The sequence below is a fragment of the Erithacus rubecula genome (assembly GCF_903797595.1).
Source record: "Erithacus rubecula genome assembly, chromosome: 2".
In the NCBI taxonomy this organism is placed as follows: Eukaryota; Metazoa; Chordata; class Aves; order Passeriformes; family Muscicapidae; genus Erithacus; species Erithacus rubecula.
In genome coordinates, this window is record NC_136685.1 from 6,846,336 (window position 1) to 6,866,216 (window position 19,881).

General features: G+C 41.3%; 1 protein-coding gene across 4 annotated transcripts; it reads right to left on the reverse strand.

The window, feature by feature from the left end:
* On the reverse strand, positions 1–18,185 carry UBXN2A (UBX domain protein 2A). 4 transcript variants are annotated; one of them, XM_079298061.1, is made up of 7 exons: positions 17,700–18,185; positions 14,056–14,109; positions 12,497–12,632; positions 10,614–10,723; positions 8,906–9,046; positions 4,049–4,213; positions 1–1,274 (listed from the first exon to the last, which is right to left on the reverse strand). In XM_079298061.1, exons 2-7 carry the CDS (start codon positions 14,094–14,096, stop codon positions 986–988), a joined length of 882 nt encoding a protein of 293 aa, XP_079154187.1. In that variant the 5' UTR covers positions 14,097–14,109; positions 17,700–18,185; the 3' UTR covers positions 1–985. The 4 variants fall into 4 exon arrangements, with proteins under 4 accessions (XP_079154187.1, XP_079154185.1, XP_079154186.1 ...); XM_079298059.1 differs by lacking the exon at positions 17,700–18,185 and adding an exon at positions 17,542–17,641; XM_079298060.1 differs by lacking the exon at positions 17,700–18,185 and adding an exon at positions 17,195–17,294.
* Between the last annotated feature and the right edge of the window lie 1,696 nt (positions 18,186–19,881).

Genomic DNA, 19,881 nt, shown 5'->3' on the forward strand with positions numbered 1-19,881 from the left:
TTAAGTCTTTATGTTGTTTTCTCTTTTAGCAAAACACAGAATAGTTGGCTACAAACTTTATGCCTTGAGTACATGAATAGCAAAATAAAATATTTGGATGTAAATGGGGCAAAGTAGAGAAAAAAACTTCAGTTTTCAAGTAAGGCTTTTTAATATCTTTGAAACTTGATCACATGCAATTAGTGCCTCCATCAGCTGGGCAGTTCAGGATAGAGGCAGATAAAAAATATAAAAACAACCGTGTCCCTCTTGTGACAAAGCTACAAGTGGGTCCCTATGCTAATGAGCTAGGTAGTTTAATATCACCTGATCTGCAAGACACCTGTAGCAGCCCAAAAGAAGCAGAAACCACTTCAACCATTGATAAGAACAATTCCTTCAGACCTTACTTTGAGGCACTTCATATGCAGTATGCACCAGACTACCTCATTTGTGTCTTCTCACACATGCACCTACCACCATGTGAAGACTTGACAGAACATTATTACACTGCAAATCTTGTGATAAAAGTTACATCCTGAAGATTTTCAGGTTAGGGTTCAAATGTGAGTACCTGCAGTACTGGCTGTTGAAGAATTACTGTGAGAAGAATGCAAACTGCAGCAGTTTACACTACAATATAAGTGAAAATTCACTTTAGTCCAAAGTGCAAAAATAAATACTATTTTTCCTTAAAAGGTGCTGTCAGTAGTTAAGTATCAGAGAACTGTTCCACTTAGACCCAGTTATTAAATAACGAAGAAGCTTTTTACCTAAGGAAATTCTAAGGATAATCTGCTGTACAGTTACCTCTGCTATATTATATAGCCAGGCTCTGTCCATCCAATCTAGCTGAAAATACCTCAATTATAGCAGACAACAGCACAGCACCCATTCTGCTCTCTAAGAGCACAGTTCATGAGGATGTTAGGGCATCCACATATTGCTGGTTACGTTTTTGGTTTTGCCTAGTTCACCCTGCAGATAATTTTTGGTCAGTTAAAATCTAATTTGGTCTTGTACTATTGACAGCATTTTTTTGCTCATTATTGAGTTGACCATTAGGTGTAGCAGCAGTTTTGTACTCATTGTCAGGTGCTTCTATCACTAAGAGTCTGAAAGGTTCAGCTGTTTTCCGAAGTCTCTGGACAACAACAGCATTTTGCAACTTTGCTTCCTCAAGTGTGAGCGTCTCATCCTGCAGCTCTCGGAAAGGCAGGGAGGTCGTCAGTGTGAAGGGAACACTTCCCTCAGATCCTTGATATTTTGTTATGAAGTCTCTAACATGGCTGATTCTGAGAAGAGAGAAAGGAAACATGGCATTAGAGTTTCAGCACTGCAATCCCCACACATGTGCGTAACACACAGCCACCATGGGACAGGAATGAAATTCCACTTTGTGGAGTGCCTGACAGCAGGGAACTGCAGCAATACAGATGAGGTGGGATCCTGAAATGCCTGATCCACTTGGGAGGCAAGGAGGTCTGCATGCTCTGAGAGTCCTCCCAAGGGGACAAGGATGAGTGTCTTATTCTGAGCACTCCAATGCACCATTGTGGCTCAGATGGTAGTTACACAAACCTACCATTTCCTAACCAGCTGGTGGAGCTCTTACCTGAGGGTTCTGTAGCCAAGAGCTGGAATAAAGATGCCTCCTGTCTGTGGTTCATGTAGCAGAACCATAACAAAAATAAAGAAAAAGGATTTGCAAAAACTATTTGGACAGCTGATACATTGACTAGGTCTAAGTATAGTTACATCCTCCCAAAGCAGGGGCATAGTGAATTCATTACAGATCCAATCTGTCTGTGAAAAGCCTTGCAATGACTGAACAAGACAGAAATTTTGCTGTGGAAGAATCACGATCAGCTAATTTAATTAGTAAAATGAAGATGAGAAGACACATCTATATGAATAAAATTAACACAGTGCCAATGTTCATTCTCTGGTCCTGAGGCCAACTAGCAGACTGGCTGCTGGCAAATTCCTAAATTCATCCTTCCTCTCCTCCAAGCACAGGGTCTCCCATAAGGTTTACTGTCTCCTGGGAATGGTCCAGGACCTGAGCTAACATCTGAACCATGGAGGGGTAGCTGTTGACTGAGGAAGTGCTGCTGGCTTGGGACAATGCCATCCTAGCAGTTTAGCAGCCAAATGCCCAAGAGTTTCCATGCCTTAGCCACACTCACCAGGACAGACATAGCCAGCAAAATTGAAACTAATTCCTGTGCATGCAGGCCTCAACACAGAGACACTGCTTGATCTTGTAAGCCAAGAGCCTGAAAAACTTCAAGCAGGATTAAATTTTGGGTTGGACATCTACAGGTGTCTACATGCATTATATCAAATTTTACTGGGTTCCAAGAGCAACTCAGGCCACCAGTTCTCTGCTTCAGGGTGAACAAGTTCCTTTCCAGGCTCCACACCTGATGCTCCAGGGTCACACAAACGTTTTAAGTGCTGAAGAGGGGACAGAACTTGATCTAGAACACAGCTCTGTGTGCTATTTCTACAGCTCTGCTCTCCTGGTTGCTGCACTCCCATGTCTCAATTCCCCACACTGCAACACTACAATGCTTCCTGTGCTTCTGCTCCCATCTTTCACCAGGAATCAACTCACATCTAAGGCAGCAGCTACTGTGGCACCTACACAATCTAACTGCAAAGAGCTAAAAATCATAAATTCACCCAGACTCTGAATAATATGCTACATGCTATTAATTTATATCTTAGTTAACAAATAGCTGTCCTGTGCACTGAAAGGAGTGCTGTGTATGCAATCATCATGATTAAGGGTATCTACTCTAAAAGGATTTCCCTCTAGTTCTTATCAGGTTACACACAAGTCTTGTGTACAGCACAAATGTGCTGGTCTTGTGGAGAGAGACTATGTTATGATAGAACATTTATTGCACAGTACTTCAAAAAGAGCATTACACCAGTAAAGCTGTTGTTTTGCTTATCTCAGATGTTTTTTTCTCTCAAAAGCACTTAGCAGCTGTTTAAACTGTTATTTACTATGAAGACAAAAACCTTCTAAATACACTTAAGTATGTAGAACCTGGAATAATTGAGATATGAAGCCCTTCAATTAAGTATTTATAATTAAAATAGTGATTTACCCTTCAGTGTTTCAGCTCATATCTCAGACCACTAACAGTAATACATTAGTACAAGTCAAAGAAAGCACTACAGTCATTAACTTTCAACAGCTGAGCTTTCCTTCTGACCAGCCACAGACATACACAGTTTATCTTGACAGCAGCCTGGGTTGTATTAAATCTGTGATACCTTTCAATTGCTTCACAGAGAAGAACAGGCAACATATTCTTTCCATACAACATGACTGTATAGTACTGCAGTAATTTCTCAAATTTAGATTTGAGAAAGGTCTCTAAAGACAGTAGCTCTACAATTTAATGATAAAATGTTAATCCCACTTTCTCAAAGCTCCTGCATACATGCATTGTGCTGACACCTTCTGACATTATCTTCATTTCTAAACCTCTTTGGGAGCCAGAACTTTTATTAATTAAGAATTAAACACAGTGTGTGCATTCTATTCTGTCCATATTGACAGGCAAGGGGTGAACCTCCCTGCCCAGTGCACCAACTCCAGTCCTCCCCAGAGGTTTCTCTGGCTTAACTCTAAATCCCTTTTTCCAGCTCCCACCTGTGGTGCTGTCTGTACCCAATGACCAGCAGGCTTTTTACTAAGCCACTTGTTCCAGATGTAGTTGTTTTGTAAGAGATCTATCATGTAAAAAGCTATTTCTTCTAGTAGCAAGCAATATGTACACCTTAACTTTCACTAGCCTACAAAGAACTCTGACAGTTTCATCAGATTTTCTTTTACACTCAGTTATGAGCTGACTTTTAACAGTTCACATTTCTCTTTTCTTGTCAGCTAAAAGATTTCTCAGAATTTCCAGACACAACTGAAGAGCAATTCAATGCTAAGTGAACTGAGAAGGTAGGTAAGTCATAGAAATTAAAGACTTAAATGTACAGGCATTAAGACAAATAGTTCATATGGATATATATGTGACCGTGGTAAAATAAATCTTACCTGTGAGAAACATTGAATTTCTGAATTATCCTTTCCCCATCAGCTAACCAGATCTGGATATTGGTGATAGGCTCCAAATCATTCAAGGGTACTAAAGGCAGGTGTCTTTTATCATCAGGTCCTGGATGACCATCTCCCACTTTAGAGATTATCTTGGGAGTAGCACTGAAAAGAAAAGCCACATGAGGTTATGGCTTCTATGTATACAAGTTGTGTATACAAACTCAAACTTCCCTCCAGATCTCTGCTTCTGGAGCCTTCTGCCCTGCAGCAGAGTGCACTGATGACTTTTTATTTTAACAAATATAGGAACACTGACAAATATCAGCTTTCTTCTTTCTTCCTTATTTTGTTCCTACACACATGCCATTATTTCCACTTGAAGACTAAAACATTCTAAAGAATTTCAGCTTGCTTGTGTTTAATATTTTTGTAAGATGGGAAGGAACTTTAAATATCAGAGGATTAAATATGAATATACAAGAGACAAAATTGTCTGAAGACTGTTCATGTGTTTTTGTACTCTAATCACACAGGTGAAATTTTAAGGGAGTTGAGTATTAAATTTGCATACTCAAAGTTAATTTTCAGCATAACATGATTACAGTAATTCAATTTAACTGAATGTTGTTAGCCTTGATTTAGACTCCAGCATCATCTATCTCAACTTAGAAGAATTACTCATCTATCAGAAAAATTGACTTAATGTGAAAAATCCAGACTGATGCACACAGAGTTGTTTTTTTTTCTAAGGCGTTTTCAAAAGCTGACCCAACCACAGGGGCAAAGATTCATAAAATGACTTGACAGAATACAGGGACCTTGGTCCAAGTGCATGGTCTCAAAAAACCCCCCAAACAATAAAAAACTGCTGGCAAAATTTTTTATTCTGAAGAAATGTCTAGAGCTTAGTGCTTCTTTCATGACTAAGCTTGTTCAGCATGTACAGTTTAAGTCCTGACTGGGCCTGATCCAATGGGCACATTCTCAGCTCCTGTGAGTATAACCAGATGTTTGCTTGCAGAACAATAGCAGTGATTTAAGGAGTTACCATTTCTCCTCTGAGCTCAGCTGTGGTCACAGACTACATGAGCACTACATGGCAGTTTGCAGAAAAGCTCTCTTTGCACAGAAAATTGGTGAGTTACATTATTTTGTGAGAGAAGAGGGTAACTAATGCCCATAAAGCAATTGCCTTAACTATACTGCACACGTGCTTTGCAGACAAACATTGTTTTTATGCTTTTGTACCTGCATTAGTTTATTCATAAGGCAGAAAACTCACAGCTAATTTATTATTAGCTAATGACTTAATATGTTCAGGCCAATAAAGCTGGAGTCTTAAATGCAAGTTCAGTCAGAGGCATTTCAAAAACTTTTATTGCACAGTTAAGTGCTGCCTTCACTTCTAGGATATCAGCCAGTAGAGCCACTTTTTTTCCTATCTTCCACAGAAATTCAGCAAAAAGAATGGGAATCAAGAAATCTAATTTCCAAGTAGGCAATAATCACAAAAAGTCACAATCTCCATTGTGACTGGAGATAGAAAAGAGGCACAAAAATCTTTTTTGCATTACACAGAAATCAGCTGGGGCACAAGGACTTGGCACCAACAAGAGGCACACTTGTAAAATATTTTGGCATTAATAGTACAGGTGATTCACTAGCACTCACTTGCCTCACCATCTCACAAACAGCTTCTGTTCATGCTCTACCTCAATACAAACTAAAACTTAATTGCCCTCCAGATCAGGAATAAAAGCTTAAGTACCAGCGAGATAAATGTTAAACAGTTTTGCAAGCAGAGAAAAAAAAAAAAGTAAGTCATACTTCAGTCCAGCTATGCTCAGCTTTTTCTGTCTCCCTGTTTAGTTCAGACACAGCAGAACTCATAAGACTGAGCTGCCTCCAGGACAGCAGAGGAGCTCAGCTGTGGTGTCTGGCTCAGGCTGGGCTGGGCTACATCAGTCACAGCTGTAGCTCAGACAACTGTCTTGCATGGACACAGATTTTGGTGTCATTCCCAAATCAACTTCCCTCACAATCACATTGCCATATGCAGCAGGCACTGAAGGTGATTCTTCAATATCAAGTGTGTGCAAAACTGAAGCCAATGCGTTAAGTGAACTTTAAGAGAGAGTCAGAACATTTGTATTCACCAAGATTTAAAGGACTCCTAGGTGTAAAAACTTTTCTCTTGCAGAACTGACATATAAAGCCATCTAGTGGTGGGAGCTTTGACTAAAGCCAACACCCAAGAATCTACGTCTTATTAGCACTGTAACTCCTTTTAAGGACTATTCAATTTTTAAGATTATCAACAGAAGATGTAAACTAGTGATTGAAGAGACAAGAGCATCCTGTCAATTTTCTGACAAGAAAAAGCCCAGCAGTTTGGTGTCATGCTTACCCTGACTGATGGTTAAGCAGCTTGACACACAATGCTTTACCCTAATGAGGTTACAGAGCAAGCTCACTTTGCTACAAGGGATTTCAGTCAATAGTTTAATTAACATGTTTCTGAGGCTGTCTCAAAGATGCACAGATTAGCTCAATACAAAAGTGGGGTTGCAAATGTAGTCGTAATCCCAAACTATGAAATTCAGCTGGACAATGACAGATAAAACAGAGTAGACCTATTAGTTATTATACAGGTTCATAAGGAACATTGGAAAATTTTGATGTGTCTTAATTATTTCTCCTGTAGAACAAAAAGGCAGAGGACCAAGCTTGTGTGAGCTATATCAACATATGCTATTTCTAGATCCTCCAACAAAAGTTTTGAGAACTAGTCAATAGACCAATTCACAATGGTTTATCCATTACAAAATCCCTCCACTTGGGAACACTGACAAAGTATACAATATTAATTTTATAAGTTTATTTGCTAAGCAGAGGTTTAGCTGGCTATAGGCTGAAGTAAACTCTTCAGTCATTTGTCTCTCATTCCTGATTAATCACACCAATGCAACTGTGGAAAAGGAGTTCTATAGTTTAAAACCTGTTCCAGGTCTCAGCCAGCTCTGTTGCTGCCCCACAAAGCTTTTCTGCTGCAAGTGAGGTGTATTCATGCAATGGACACTTATTAACAGCAGGAAGTGAGCACAACTTTATGGAGTAGGAGCACTTACAGCTTGTGTTTCCAACATCAGCAAAAATATCTACTTGTTTTTAAGGAAAAGGCTTTGATAGCATAGCACAGAATAGGAAAGCAGGAGTAGGAAAAAAATTAAAAAATGCTGAGCAAGTTGTAGAATGTCTCAGTGTACAAAACCAGTCAACCGAAATTCACAGATTAGCAGGTTTCTGAAACCTAACTTGCCTACTGGGAAGCAAGATCATTACTTGCTGTAGGCATGGCAGAATATAAGAGGTGACTGAACAACCAAGCATTTAGCCCTGTTTAGCAGGCAGAAACTGAGCACACTGAATATTGCTTTGGTTTTGTTATGAACAGCTCTACTTGTAGATAAAATAAGGTTAAGTTCTTCACCCCTGTTTGCTCAGGATTCCCATGCCACCAAAAGCAAGTCTTGCAGCATCTCACCCATCTCTCAAGGGCAGTTTTCCCCATTGCATCTACTCAAGCATGGAGCAACTGAATGGACTGTACTACAGAAACAGATGAAACTCATAAAACAGACACTTGCTTCCCTAAATCAGCCCAGAACCACTCACCCTTTACCTATATCAGTCTGCACATTATCTTCTTCCTCTGCCTCAGCTGTTCCTGCCCAGGTCAAGCTTTCCCTCAGCACAAGCTCTGGGCCTTAGCAGCCAAACCCTCCCCATTTAATTGAAACAAGCTGTTCACCTAAGGCTGCACCACAGCTTAGGAGCCCCACACTGCAGGTCACTGCTACCTGGGATGCCTCCTGGTCACTGAACATGTCCTGTTCCCTTGGCCAAAGCCTGCTTTTATGGGCACACAAGTCTTGCATGACAGAGATATGTCAAGCAGATAATGTGGCTGGAGAAAGCAAAAGTCACAGGGATCAAATAAATGAACAGCCTTCCAAAATACAATAATTGTTTGGTTGCAAATCAAGTCCAGTTTTAGCACTGGCACGAATGGCTACAAAAGAGACACGGATCACTGTAGAATGCTAAAATGCCTTGCTGCAATATATGCATGACTAATTACTGAACAATTTTAAGAGAATGCAAAAATCACCTCTTTCTTCTTCAGTTCTCTCTATGGGATTGTGATACTTCCCTCTCTTCTCAAACTATTGCTCATACAGCTTAAAAAGAGATTCTTTTATCTAAAATCACAGAATAGAAGAGTGACAGCATTTCAGCTGGAAACAGTTCTGCTAATATTGAGACCTTGAACAAAGAAAGTCAAGAGTTTCCTGGCTGTATCAACAGTCCAGTGGATTATGGGAGCCAATTATTCCCCAAGCTTCATGGAGAGACACCAAGATGCTGCAGGATGGAGCACTCACACTGTCAACAGATGCTGGAGGACAGCAGCTTGCTCAGCTTGTGGAAGAGATGGTGGTGGCTGTGGGGCACCCAAAAGCAGCCTGCCAGGGTCTGCAGGAGAGGGTGATGCTCATTATGGTGGACAGAAATTCCAATAAGAGGCATTCAGATTGGATATAAGAAAAAGATTCTTTCCCATAAAGACAGTCCAGTGCTCAAGAAGGCTGCATTACCTCTGCCCTTACAGGATTACAAGACCCAATTGGATAAAAGCCTGAATAACCTCATCTGTTCCCACAGATGCCCCTGCTTTGAGCAGGAGCTTAAATTAGAGAACTCCAGAGATCGTTTCCCACCTGAATTTTGATCCTTCACCACAGGTATTGTTCCCTTCAGCTATTCAATCATAAACCACATCAGCCTACTTACCTTCCTAATCTATAACCATGTCCAGAAAAGGGATGAAACATTGGTTTTTTTGATGACAAATACACCTTATCTTTTTTGTCTTCCACTTTCACTTCTACCTCCTCCTTATTAAAAACTTTTTGCAGCTCAAAAGGCAGTTCCCTTAAGAAAAAAACAAAACAAAAGGTCAAAAAACCCTACTATACTGTTTTTAGTATACAAAACAGACCAATGGTTAATACCTGTTCAACATTTGGCCTTTCAAGAACAATGCTTTTAAAAAAACAACTTCACAAGTATTTACTAAGAGTTAGGTTAAGTGCATGACATACAAATAACTTCAAGTTCCTGAACTGCAAATTAACTAGAAAGTATCTAATTAAAAAAAAACAACCCTCTATTATGCAAGTTTTTGAATGATGTTCAGATTTACTCAGCAGTTACCACTCTAAACACATAATGTGTAGGAAGTTCAGTATTGCCACACACTGCTGCAAAGGGTTCAATTATTTTATCCCCACAGTAAAACAAAAAGGCTTTTAAAGAGGAAGAACTGAATTTAGACACAATGTATTTAGTGACAAACACAGATCTCAGCTTCTAAAAATTATATCATCACTAATAGCTCCACTCTTTAGTGCAGTAACATCACCTTGGTAATGCTTTAATTGCATGAAGCAGAACACAACCATGCCTTTGTCTCTGAGCTCTGATGCAGACAGTACAATTTCGGGTGGTGGGGCTCAGCTGGCAAAGGCATGTACTAAATGCTTCTCTACCAGCAATGATTATGCAGAAACCATCTTATAATTAGCATCTTCACAGGCAAACATGTGGAATAAAGTGGCAAACTTTTGATTAATGCACACAAAGGGCTTTAAACAGTGCAGTTAATTGCTACTACAACTAACACAGGTGACAGTCATACAGGAGAAATAGTGTAAAATTAGTATTTTTGATGGCCTAGCAAAATATGGAAAAGAAAAATACAATGACTAAGTAATTTCACATGCTTGAAAAGGAGGTATTAAATTACATTATCCATAAAATTATAATCTCCTTTCCATTTGTATGGGGTGAGGAAACAGACTATAAATTAAAGACTCAAATTAAGACTGGTTAGTATGGTCAACATATTGCAGTAACAACTGCAAACAACAGCAGAAAGCAGGATAGCATGTTAACTTTTAATATAGGGAAAAATATTAAGATAGCTATTAACACAGGAACTTATGTAAGACTATATTAAATATACACAACAGTAAGTCTGTACTTGGAAAAATATCAGAAATTTAAGACTCAGAGTTGCTTGATGCTACATAGAACATCTCTGCCCATTTAAGGCTTTTCATCAACAAAAAGAAAAAGACCATAAAACCAGAAATGCTCAACCCCTCATGAATTGACTTCATTAGTCAAAACACCATTTGATCTGTAGCTCTTATTGGGCACTGATTTATTCTTTACTTCATTGTGCACCTGCTGTGCCCCCTGCCAACACTGGCTTTTATCTATTCATCAGCAACTGTACAACTAGTGCCACTGAGAGCTGTGTTAAACCTGTAGATGTTCCAGCAGCCATTAGCACTGCAGGAACGAGACTGGCAGGGCCTGCGCTCCTACAGGGACACTGCAGTGCAGCAAAGCCACGTAAAAAACTGAGAGCACAAGCTGAGTGCTACCCAAAGCACATTAACTCAGGCTGGTGAAGAACACAAAACTCGCTTACCCCTTTTTAATGGACTCCAAAAACTGCTGGTTTGCAACATCAGTGTAGCTCCGAAGTTCACCGTCATTTACCGTAAACCCATTTTTCCAAAGTTTAATGATTACATCAACCTACAGAGTAAGAACAAGTCTCATTATAACACTGATTAAAGTTGGTATACCCACATACCCTGTGATTATAAATCATCCACTCCATGGACTAAAAATACTGAGAGCAGGCTCACTGTAATCTGCCTTGGCCCCACGCCAACAGGCACAGCAACTGCAAGGGGTAAGTGACATTTCTAAGTATCTTGTGTCAATCAGGGTTAGAAACAAACCTTCCCCCAATCATTCTGGCTTCCTAGGTCAAGAACAGTCCTTCAGTTCAGCAGAGAAAAAAAAATAAAATAGCTGGACTATCCCAGCCAGCTGCAACTCTTCAAGAGCTAATTTGAGAGCACACATGCCTGGTGTTGGAACAGCAACTGCCAGAATAGTTCAGCTGGGGATTTATTAGGGTAAAGCCTTGTTCCGATCATTCAGGAGGATTTTCTCAAAATAAAGACATTGAGACAATGTATGCAGAAGCCTTTCAATCAGGAAATGAAGCAAGTATCAGAAAATTTAGTTTCAGACAGTCATATATTTATGTTATCCTGGAATTTCTGGGTGTGTTCAAAACCTTGGTGGTTAAGGGAATGAAAAAGTAAATTCTCAGTAATTCCTTAACTTTGCCAGAAATCATCCACTACTCCAACTTGTAACCTTGGCAATGTTTACTGAAATCTGGATAAGATGGATATTTGGGACTGTATTTTCATATTAATGCATCATGCCATTTAAGGAAGCATTTGGTTATCGAGGTCTGGTCCCTCTAATAGCACTGTCTTGACAGATACTCAGCCACAAATGCAGAATTTACCTCAGCTGAAAATGAGTTTGATTGAGGCTTGAGAGCACCCAACAAGTTTGGGGTTTTTGGGGTTTTTTTTCAGTTTGACTTGTTAGGTGATTACTACATAAATAAACAGCACATGAAAACTGCTGAATAGAATTCCTCATCTTTCGGATGGATAATCTGTCAAAAGAAGTAGACAGGACTTAGCAAGACTAGATTCCATCAAAAACTTTTGTGTCTCATGGCACCAATGCATATGGAAAGAGTTCTAATTATGGTAAGGTTCCTCTACAGTGAGCCAGGATGCAAATTTTACATGGTCTAATTATTCCACACCAACTTCCCATTTAAGCATTGACACAATGAATGGAACACTATTTCAGGACTGCAATTTAAGATATTGCTCCAGACATTTCATTTCTTCCAGGGTCAGTTAAGGATCTATGAACATAATTTCTAGCAATGCCCACTCAAATTTCTTCTTGTCGTCTTTGTTCTACATGGCCTTTTCTCCCTCCTCTTATCAGTCTTTGATGAGTAACAGAAAAATACGAAAAGGACAGAATCACTGAGATACAAACCCACATGGAACATCCCACTACAACCATAATTATATGAATAAGACCAAATGAAAAATATTTGGGCTATGCCTCTGCATAAAAAGGCTGCAGCTCCTTAAATAACTTCTTATGTAACAGTACTTGTCATTCCTTGAACTCCTGCTCACCTCACTCTCCTTACTAATAAAGCAGAAGTGCATTAGCCAATGCCAGCATCAGTTCCAGAATGACTCTAAACCGACTATAAAGCAGTAAGAGCCAACAGTCCAGCAGCAAAGGCCTGGCTGCCTGGGAGATGGGAGGCTGTTCCTACAGCTCTCTTAATTGAATGCACTCTTTTACTCATGTAGTGGAAAAGACTGCTGGTCTTCTGGTATCTGTTTTCCAGAATACTCCTGGAGTGCTGTTATAACAAACCTGAGTATTTTTTTCTTCACTGCCTACCTGGTTCTTTACTGTAGTTGGGGGCACACACATAGCACCAACCTTCTGGGCTTCTTCAAATAGGTTATCTACAAAGTAGTCACAGTTTTGTTCTGTACTGTTCAAAATCTGATCATCGGTCCCTGATTTACACACCCTGCAGAACAAAGAAGCAAAAATTACTCCTCAGAGGACACATTAGAAGACAAGTAGGTACCTCAGAAGCTCAGTACCAAAAAGTATAGAAGGCACACTCCTCTGCACCCAGCTTACTCAGTTAAGTAAGTACAAGACATCAGGTCAACTTTGCATTGTGCTCTTTCTACAAACTTCTTACCAATCTCTAACTGCTATAATTTGTACTTCAAAAGCATAAGCTAAAGAGCATCATCAGAAAAGATGAAGTAATCTATGCAAAGCTTCTAAGCTTGGTATCAGAGCAAAGAATGCAAGTTACATGATTCACACTTCTAAATATCATACACCTAGCTGCACACCAACAAAGGTCTTTCCTTAAAGCAATTCTGTGATACAAACTTGGGTTACTTTACCATAAGTTTTAAAAAATACAAGACAATTGCCCTAGGATTTACTCCTCCATCCCAGTTTGAACCTTCCCATTCCTAGTACCATCCCAGAACCACCAATACTGTTTTAGAAAGTGCATTAGGGAAACTCAAGTGACTCAACACCACTGGAGCACACTGAATAAATACAATAGAAGCCTTCAACACTGTGGAGACTGCCAGGGTATTAAAAAAGATGCATCAACCACATCTTTTTATGGAACATTGTATATGTGACAGCTGTTTCTGTTAGATTTTCACCAATCAAAATGCAGAAATATGCAACCTGAATGATTATCTCAGTATAGGCTCTTTGCATAGTAAGAAGATTATGCAGCTTTTTGTAAACATTGCAGGAATAACTCCTGCAGGAGATTCAGAAATGTCTATTTTAAGCAATTCATAAAATAAAAATCCCAGCTCTTGAAAAAAAATATCCAATTATACATAAAACTCTGCATTGAATTCAAGAGCAGCAATACTTACTGGAATGGTAATTAGATACATTTGCATAAAATGGAATTGTTTGCAGCGCACCTATGCAACACTAAGAATCCCTGGAGATCAACATCTTAAACAAAAGAAAACCTCTACAACTTTAAAGAAGAAATTTCAAAAGTATGCTGTCCTCATTTTAGTTTTCTAATAGAACAAAAGAAACCTGAAGCATTAATGCAGGTATCCACTATGCTTTACCTCAGTAACAGAACTGCAAAAGCAAACACCTCCAGATCACTTGCAGAGCTGCACAGTGAGTTAGCAATTTGAAAGGCCACCTTGCTATTTTAAATTAAAATATTTACACAGCTTCTTGCATCTAGGAAACATTTCAGGTATATGAAAAATCTTTCAGCAAAACAACAGGATTTTTTTTTAAACCTTCAGCATATGTGGAACAGATGAATACAGTAAAATATTGTATTTTAGAATTTAACAAAAAGTTTGAAAAATAGTGACGGAACATACAAGCAGCACTGGGAAAGGAAAACAAAAATAGGGAGAATTGACACCTACCATTCTTTCTTTACAGTTTTGATATTGTCCATGTCTTTCATTCTGGTGCTTCCCCTAATTACAAAAAGAAAATGGTTTAAATCCAAAATAAAACAAAATGCTTATCATACTTTGCCTCCTTTTGCAGCTAGAACACTCTTTATATTTTTCCTGTGTTGATAATATATTTCACCAGAAACCTCAACCTCCCCCCTACCAAGTCTCCAGATGGTTCTTTGTTTTCCTGCAGTTTCTAATTTAATGACACATGAACCACGCATCTGTTCCAGACGTTCAGGAGCAAGGTTACTTTTTACTAAATGTACATAATAAATTTCACAATTGTAATAGTATGATATGAAAATATATACCCATACTTCTGTAATGGGAAGAAAAAATATCACATTCCTTTCCTAAGTGGCATGGTTTAAACTTCCCTGATTTTACACAGCATAATGAGATGGTTGCAGAAAAACTGCACTGCCACTGCAGGCATTTGAGTGACCTTCACCTTAACTGTGCATTACTTCAAGGGGCAAGTTTGCCAGGTTGCCCTTCCTACCTTACCTCAAGACATTGTTGCAGCAACTCAGAAACTGAATTATCATTTCTGGCCTACTGTCAGCTGGCATGAAAATCTTGGATTTGTAAGTACTAAATATGATACAGGATTAGTCTGCTGAGTCAAAAGAATCCCACACTGATCTCATTACAGTCACTTTTGAGTGCTCTGAAAAAAAGTCACAGAAAGTCACTAAAACCTAGAAACTTCCAAAAAACACCCTTAAAAATAAAATCACTCTAAAATTGGAAAAACCAACAGGAAAACAGAAATTTTAAGTTGCAACTGTGTTCAGTTATCCTTGACAACCACTGGTAAACACAGATGATGGTCTGCTCCTGGCAAGTTCAGGACTAAGTTATGACACTGGTTGTGGCTTTTAAAGAGCATCAAACTAAGCAGTGACATCCATCACATTCCTGAACAAAGCAGTATGCACAGCACCACTAACAAGAATTTTAAGTGATTTTGTCAAATCAAAATGTATTTTGCACACCTCTGATGTGTCACACAAGATGAGGCATAGTCTTTTTTTTTTTCCCCACAAATGTTATCCCAGAGCCCTACACCTATCAGGCAAGCCTGTGCTGGTACATGATGATGTTATATGCATATCTGTTTGTTGCTCTTGGAACTCTGTACTGCACTTGGGAAAAAAAGAACTCTCAGTATCAAGTGAGCAGAATGAAACTGGAATGCTTAAGAAGTGTAATTTTTTCAAACTTCTCTCAAATTCAGTTTTGGCACGCACTGGCACATGGCATTTTTTTTGTGTTTGACCCAATGCAATTCGTTGTGGTTTGTGTTAATGTGCTTATCTTCTAATCTTTCACTCCAGTAGGCTACTCCCCAAAGCAACGAGAGCCACCTCCTGCCATCTGCTTTTGTTGATCCTCTCTCACTTGTCATCAGAGCTGTTAAAAAGAAACAGACACAATGAAGCAGATCTTCAAATTAGCTCTTTGGCTACATTAGGCCGGCCTCAAATGTGCATGAATAGTATTCAAAACTGGTCAGCTGTGAAAGCTGCTGTTCCTTCTAAAGTGCAACAGCAATTACACTTCGAGGAAATGTTTGTGTTAATCTCTCTAGGTGAAGAATCATCCTACAAAGCATATTGATGTTTATTACGGCCAAAAGCCATTAGGACACAGCAATCAGAAGGCACTGCAAGCCTTTAGCTCAGCATGCCAACCCAGCCAGCACTAACCAACCACCTCCTCTCACCAACCTCTGACAGACACCCCTAGTCGCTGTTTAAAATATTAAGAATTTTGGTGCGTAATTTTTGCGTCAGTGGCAAAAAGTTCCTCAGAACTACCACCTCCAGAAACTAAATTTAAAACATGGGAAGAAGCTGCAAATGCCAGCAGCCCACCACAGCTACATCTATTAATTGGGGTTAGGATACTCCTGGCCATTCCCACACAGCCCCAGGGGCTTTCCAGCCCCACAAGCATGGGACACTGACCCAGCAGTGGCCTTTCACAGCCAGGGCTTCCAAACACGCAGCCCTCAATAGGCATATTTGTTTTGGCAAATAATGTTATGGTCAATACTTTTAAGCCCATACTTCCAGTTATTTTAATGCAAGAGAAACAAAACAGAAACTATCTGTGAGGCTTTCCTTGCTGTGAAGGGCAGAAATAGCCACAGAAACACATTCAGTCCCACTCAAAAGCCTGCTAAACCCTTACTAACTTTGGCAGAACAAGCTCTCCAGTTGAGAGCTGCTCGCAGCACAGCACAGTCTGTCCCTGCCCAGCACAGAAATTACAGCTGAAAATTGCACTGTACCATGCCACAGAGAGACAGCAGGCCACAGAGAAATGGCAAGTACAAATTAATGCTGAGATGAGCATCAAATCTAATGGCCTGAACGTGACTGATGTGCTCAGGTACAAACCACAGCATTCGTGCTTCCTCTCCAGCTGGCTAAAGGAGCTGTACTCTTGGAAAGAAACCTGTCCCCAACTCTGATATTCAGGTGCTAGAAAGATAAATGACTTGTCTGTAGAACTGCCTTGTGAAGGCTTAGAACTTGACATTCTTCAACAATCTCAGACCTAAGGGGAGGTTAACAAAGCTTGGAAAGGAGTATGTAAAGAAAGCACAATTCACAGGCCACAAGGACATCGGGCAAAACTCCGACAAGGAAGAATAAATAAAGCCAACTCAGCAACTGTGCTGAAATCACTTTCAAGTAGGCAAAAGGTAATTCCAGCAGGGCAAAATCATGACTAGCAACTCACAGACCACCTACCCAAGAAAACAACCCAACTAAAAGAAGTAAAAGACCAAACACACAGGCTACTTAGCATGAGAAGAATTTAACCAATAAAAGACAGAATACTCATTAGTAAGATAACTATGCAAACTTATAGCCAGTGAACATTGATGTCTATGTTTGCTAATAGGTATAAAGAGTGAGAGGTTTTGATAGTCGTCACTCTGGCTTTGTAAATTTACCACCTAGCCCTTCTTTCTGCTCAGAACTGCAAATAAATCAAGTACCTTGGCTCTGTGGATTAGCCTCATGCACAGCAGGTCAAAGGAGCTATTTTGGGACAATGCCGCAGCTGCGCCACCTGAACTCACCCGCACCCCGAGAGCCAGGCCGGGCACACGCTGCGCGCCCCCGGCGCTGCCAGCCCCGGCGGCCAGGCGGTATTTTTAGGGATGAGGCAATGCCGCGGTACCGGCGAGGAGGCGGAACGTCCAGGACAGCCCGGGAGGGGCCAGGCCGGGCCTCCCGAGGGTCGCTCCCGCTGCGGGACGCGGCCGATTCGGAGCGGGGCGAAGGCGCGGGGCGGAGGCAGCGGGAGGCTCAGCCCGCCCGCCCCAGGGACGGCCGCGGGCAAAGTCCGAGCGCCGGCAGGAGCCGAGGGAGCGGCGGCTCTGCGGAACGCGCTGCCCCTGCCCGGCCCGTCCCGCAGCAAACTCACCCGCCCGTCCCGCAGCGCCCAGCCCGGCACCGGCCGCCCGCCGCGGAACTCCTCGGTGTCCCGCCGGGAGCGGCGCAGGCGCGGCGGCGCCGGGCGGGGCGTGCAGAGCTCCGCCCCGGTACCGCGGGGGGGCGAGGGCTGTCCGTGAGGATCCGCACCTGCTCTGCGGGGCAAACGCGGGTTCCCCGGGGGCTGCCCTGCCCTGCCCTCCGCGGAGAGGCGGGAGCTGGGTGCTTGTGGCTCGGGCTTCACGAGCCGGACCCCCGCCCCGCTGCGGCGGTGCCCAGGCGGGACCTGGTGTAGTACAGCGGAGATAAACATCTCTGCCCGGCCTGCGGAGGCAGCTCTGTCCCGGCTGCGGAACAAAGGGCTCGCTCTGTGTGTCCGTCTGTGAAGCCGCGGCATCCACAGCAGCGGGGAATGGTGCCTGTGTTTGGGCAGCCGGCGGGAGCCGCCGCACGCTGAGCCCCTGGAGAGCGGCAAGGGCTCATTGTGCGGCGAGCGCTAATTACGGGCGAGTGTTGACATATGTGAAAAGGAGCTCAGCCGAGGCCTCGCACCGAGGACAAAAGAACGGCGCGGTGTCTGGGAAGCAGAGCTCCCGAGGGTGAATCAGACGGGAAAATGGGATGGGATCCTCCGGGAGGGAAGGAGGACTGAGCCGAGTTCCCCGCGCTGTGTTGGGCTCAGAGAAGCCGCACTCTGCGGGACGAGGAGGTCCGGTGGCGGTGCCAGGAGCTATCCAGGTATCACGGCCAACACCTTAGACAAGCTGCCAGCCCCTAAGAACACACACGGGGCGGAGTGAACGCATCCCGTGCACCTGCACGTTTAATAAGGGCTGTTGAATAAGGGTTGGGTTTTCCCCCCGATAATTAGCGATGCACTGTGAAGCATTTAGAATTAACCTGAACTGAACAGCCACAACTATCTAATTCACGGTAATTAATGGGAAATCCACTGCGAATTTCAAAGGTAATTCTAAAAGCAGAGGTAATACTTCACTGAGTGTCATCTTCACGTGGGACACGATTCTGCAATCCCCTAATCGCAACAATTAAAATAACATTGTTCAGAAAAATTAAAATAAGATGCTTAGTCTCAAAGTTCAGTGATGGGTGAGTAACATAAGTAAAATCTGACACTTGACAGCTATAATTTCTTTCTCTTTATAATGCACGTCACAATGCACTGATCCTTTTAAAGGCAGTTTGGATTAATTGTTAAGTTTTAACTGGATGACATCTAATTAGAGCTCCTACTTATGAATCTTCAGGGGAGATAGTAAGAAATTTGCCTTTTGTTTTGGTTAAAATACATGGAGTCTTATATTTCAAAACATGGATTGCTGAGATTCTATTCTCCCTGGTTCTGTTTAATGTTTAAAATACTTTGACATTTTCGAATAGAAGGTACTTGTTTATTACAAGTGTTATTGATTCTATTAAACGGGTTTTATATATTTAGAACTTAAACCACAGATATCATGACTCTGTAGAAAAGTCAATGAATTCACAAAACTGTAAGCTAAAACATCAGAAAGTTGTTTTGCAGTCCTGGACTGTTTTAAATGTTCTTTCAATATTCTAAGTACACTATGTCTGTTTCATTAAACACACAAGTTCATTAATATGCTTAACCCTTTCTTGGGGACCCTTTTAGCAATTTGACAGACCCAAAGGCAAGCACAGAAGGAGGTGAAGTTGGACTTACTTGGTATAATGGTGTAGGTGTCCTGGTTGCAATCACTTATTGATTTAGAAGATTAAGTCTATCACTGGAAATCAGAATACAGCTGCAAACATGCCCACCTACTACTGTCCTAGTGAATTCAGTGGTTTCCTAAAAGCTGTTCTAAGTAGTGCTGTCCTCCCTCAGGAGTCTAATTGTTGACAAAACATAGGAGTAGCAAAAATCTTTAGAAAGATCGGCAACTCTTGTATAACGTCAAAAAAATATTTTCTTTAAAACTGGAGATTTTCAAGTTAGAGTGTTGTTATGATCAAGACATCACTAAAATCCTTTTAGACTCCATGCATTTCATAGAGCTTATTCTCTGGCAGTACACTCGATGAACAGAAGCAAATGGTCCTTTTCTTGCCGTGTGGTGAATAGAAGCAAACAGCCCAGACTGTGTCTGCTGAAAAACCTCTAACAGGGTATTCATGAGATGAATACAACCATCTCATGCCCCTTTGTCAGGAGAGATCAGATGCACTGGCGTGGAAGATAATGACAACCCCCAAACTTGTTTTATAATATAAGAGTGAATCTCAGTGTTGACAAAGTAAAACAGGGTTTTAGTTGTCACTGCGGTCCTGTCAAGGTCACAGGAGAACC